The sequence below is a fragment of the Aureococcus anophagefferens genome (assembly GCF_000186865.1).
Source record: "Aureococcus anophagefferens unplaced genomic scaffold AURANscaffold_31, whole genome shotgun sequence".
Lineage (NCBI taxonomy): Eukaryota > Pelagophyceae > Pelagomonadales > Pelagomonadaceae > Aureococcus > Aureococcus anophagefferens.
In genome coordinates this window covers 466,701-470,201 of record NW_008705590.1, presented here as the reverse complement: position 1 = coordinate 470,201, position 3,501 = coordinate 466,701, and the positions used below count along the sequence as shown (strand labels likewise).

At 67.2% G+C, this 3,501-nt stretch overlaps 1 protein-coding gene across 1 annotated transcript; it reads left to right on the top strand.

The window, feature by feature from the left end:
- Positions 1 to 90: 90 nt before the first annotated feature.
- On the top strand, positions 91 to 2,613 carry AURANDRAFT_67119 (hypothetical protein; the record flags this gene model as incomplete). Its single annotated transcript, XM_009042458.1, has 3 exons — positions 91 to 478; positions 887 to 2,455; positions 2,578 to 2,613. Coding segments are annotated over 3 exons (1,993 nt in total), but the record flags the coding sequence as incomplete, so codon positions are not given.
- Positions 2,614 to 3,501: the final 888 nt, after the last annotated feature.

Sequence of the window (3,501 nt, the reverse complement as noted above, 5' to 3'; positions counted from 1 at the left end):
TGATCGCTCGTCCAAAATGAGCCGAAACGAGTGGAACATGACCGAGATATGAGCCTCAAAGTTGGGAAGTTCGCACTCTTTTCCTGCCAGGCCCGCGAAGCTGTGCACCGTGGTCTACTCGCTTCTCGGGAACATGCTCATCATCAACTCGCTCGGCCTGCTGGACCGCCTCGCGACCGTGCGGTCCATCGAGCGGCAAAGCGGCGGCGCGGCGGGGTGGGTGCGCGGCCACAAGTACGGGCTCCTGGCCGCGCTGAGCGCGCTCTACGGCGCGACGCTCGTCTTCGCGGGTCTCGTGGCGCGCTACGCGGCGAGGTACGACAAGTTCCTCGATTGTCTGCTCTTCGCGGTGACGAACTCCATGACCTGCGGCCTCCTCTACGGACAACCGTCGTCGCGCGACTGGTGGTGGACGACGGCGTCCGTCGTCCTGTCCGTCCCGGCGGCGGCCGCGTGGTGCTCCGAGCTCGCGCACCTCGTGTTCCTCGAGTACGAGAACAACGAGGCCGCGCTCTACGCGATCGCGTCGAAAAAGGCCGGGGCGCGGCGGGAAGGGGAGGAGCTCGGATAAGTGGTTCGCTGCCGAGGAGTCGGAGGTGTCTCGCCCACGACGCCTGGGGTCTGCGCGCGCAATTCGCGCGCGAAGATGCGACACGAGACGTTCCCACTGCTCATCAACTACTGCTCAACATCTACGATTCAACCGACCCGCACGCACGCGGCCGCGTCTCGAAATTTCTCGCTCGCTCCCCCGCGCCTCCCCCCCGCGCCCTCTTGGCCCTCATCTCGCTCACGCCTCTCCTTGGTCTCGTCTTCGGTCGGCGCGACATCGCCCGGGCTCCTCGCGATTTGTTCATCACCTCGCGGTTTACTCAGCGTCTCACAGGTCCTTGCGATGCCGCTCCACATTCTCACCGCCATCGCCCTCCTCTCCGCCGCCCACCAGGTCCAGGGCATCCAGGTCGCGGCCTCGTCGTCGAACCTCGGCGCGCCGGCGTCGGACGCCGAGGCCGCGGCCTCGCTCAAGGACCGCTTCCTCCGCTCGTCGGCGTCGGCGCAGGACCTCGTCGCGGCCAAGGAGCCCGCGCAGCTCGACAAGGTCGCGCACGCCCAGGAGTCGCTCGTCGCGCTCTCCGGCGACTCGCCGTCCTCGGACGCCGAGGCCGCGGCCTCGCTCAAGGGCCGCTTCCTCCGCTCGTCGGCGTCGGCGCAGGACCTCCTCGCGGCCAATGAGCCCGCGCAGCTCGACAAGGTCGCGCACGCCCAGGAGTCGCTCGTCGCGCTCTCCGGCGACTCGCCGTCCTCGGACGCCGAGGCCGCGGCCTCGCTCAAGGGCCGCTTCCTCCGCTCGTCGGCGTCGGCGCAGGACCTCCTCGCGGCCAATGAGCCCGCGCAGCTCGACAAGGTCGCGCACGCCCAGGAGTCGCTCGTCGCGCTCTCCGGCGACTCGCCGTCCTCGGACGCCGAGGCCGCGGCCTCGCTCAAGGGCCGCTTCCTCCGCTCGTCGGCGTCGGCGCAGGACCTCCTCGCGGCCAAGGATCCCGCGCAGCTCGACGACATCTCGCACGCCCAGGAGTCGCTCGTCGCGCTCTCCGGCGACTCGCCGTCCTCGGACGCCGAGGCCGCGGCCTCGCTCAAGGGCCGCTTCCTCCGCTCGTCGGCGTCGGCGCAGGACCTCCTCGCGGCGGCCAAGGAGCCCGCGCAGCTCGACGACATCTCGCACGCCCAGGAGTCGCTCGTCGCGCTCTCCGGCGACTCGCCGTCCTCGGACGCCGAGGCCGCGGCCTCGCTCAAGGGCCGCTTCCTCCGCTCGTCGGCGTCGGCGCAGGACCTCCTCGCGGCCAAGGAGCCCGCGCAGCTCGACGACATCTCGCACGCCCAGGAGTCGCTCGTCGCGCTCTCCGGCGACTCGCCGTCCTCGGACGCCGAGGCCGCGGCCTCGCTCAAGGGCCGCTTCCTCCGCTCGTCGGCGTCGGCGCAGGACCTCCTCGCGGCCAAGGAGCCCGCGCAGCTCGACGATGTCTCTCAGGGCCAGGAGTCACTCGTCGCGCTATCCGGCGACTCGTCGTCCTCGGATGTCGAGGCAGCGGCCTCGCTCGAGAAGCGCTACCTCCGCTCGTCGGCGTCGGAGCAGGACCTCGTCAAGTCCAAGGAGTCCGCGGACTTTGACGACGTCGCGCACGGCCAGGAGTCGCTCGTCGCGACCTCGGCGATCGAGTTTGAGGATTCGATGTCCGAAGAGCAGAGCGCGCGCCGTCTCTCCGACGATTACTGCGAGGACACGGACAACGGCGCGACGGACCAAGACGGCGACGATTGCCCCCAATATTTCGAAAACTGGTGCGGCAAATACGATGATTCGGACTTCGATGCGAATGCCATGTGCTGCGTTTGCGGCGGCGGGAGCGACTACAGCGACGGCGGGAGCCGCTACAGCCATTGCGAGACGATCAAGGTATCCGGCTCTGATCATCACGCGACGCACCATGGCACGTACGAGTTCAGGAGCTATTGCGAAGATCTGCCCTACTACAAGTGTCGCGATTGTTCCCACAGCAACGATCAGTACATCTTTAGATCGCCTACGAGCAGCAATTGGCTTATTGGCTCTGACGGATGCGGCGTGACCAAGGGCGTGATTTCCGGGTCCGATTCTTCTCCCACGGACCCCAGCGACGTCACGTCATTCTGGAGTGAATATGACGGCGACGAATGGGTGCAGAACGCTGTCATTCGGGTCGAGTGCCTGGACCGTTGCGAGACAATCAAGGTATCCGGCTCTGATCATCTATGGACGCTCCATGGCACGTACGAGTTCAGGAGCTATTGCGAAGATCTGCCCTACTACAAGTGTCGCGATTGTTCCCACAGCAACGATCAGTACATCTGGTACTATAGCCCCCACAACAGTTGGCTTATTGGGTCTGCCGAGTGTGGCTCAAGTTACGCCTCTTTTTATGTCTCCGATTATTCTCCCACGGACCCCAGCGACGTCACGTCAATCTGGAGCGAATCAGACGGCGACGAATGGGTGCAGAACGCTGTCATTCGGGTCGAGTGCCTGGACGGTCGACCTACTCCCCGACCTACTTCACGGCCGACGCGCCGACCTACTCCCCGACCTACGCGCCGACCTACTCGTCGGCCGACGCCGCGGCCTACTCGTCGCCCTACTCCGCGGCCAACTCCTCGACCGACGCCGCGGCCAAACCCGCAGCCTACTCCCCGGCCTACGCCCCGGCCTACGCCCCGGCCTACGCCAAACCCGCAACCAGCTCCCGTTCCGAATCCTCGGCCGACGCCGCAACCTACTCCCCGGCCTACGACGAGTTCCGGAAGCGGCAGAACCAGCGGCGCCAGCACGGACACGATCGTCATCGCGGCCGCGGCCGTCGCGGCCGTCGTCGCGGTTGCCATCGCCTGCGTCTGCATCATGCGCCGCCGGCCCAAGGCCGCCGCGGCTCGCGCGGACTTCAACGTCGAGGCGCCTCCGGATCGCGA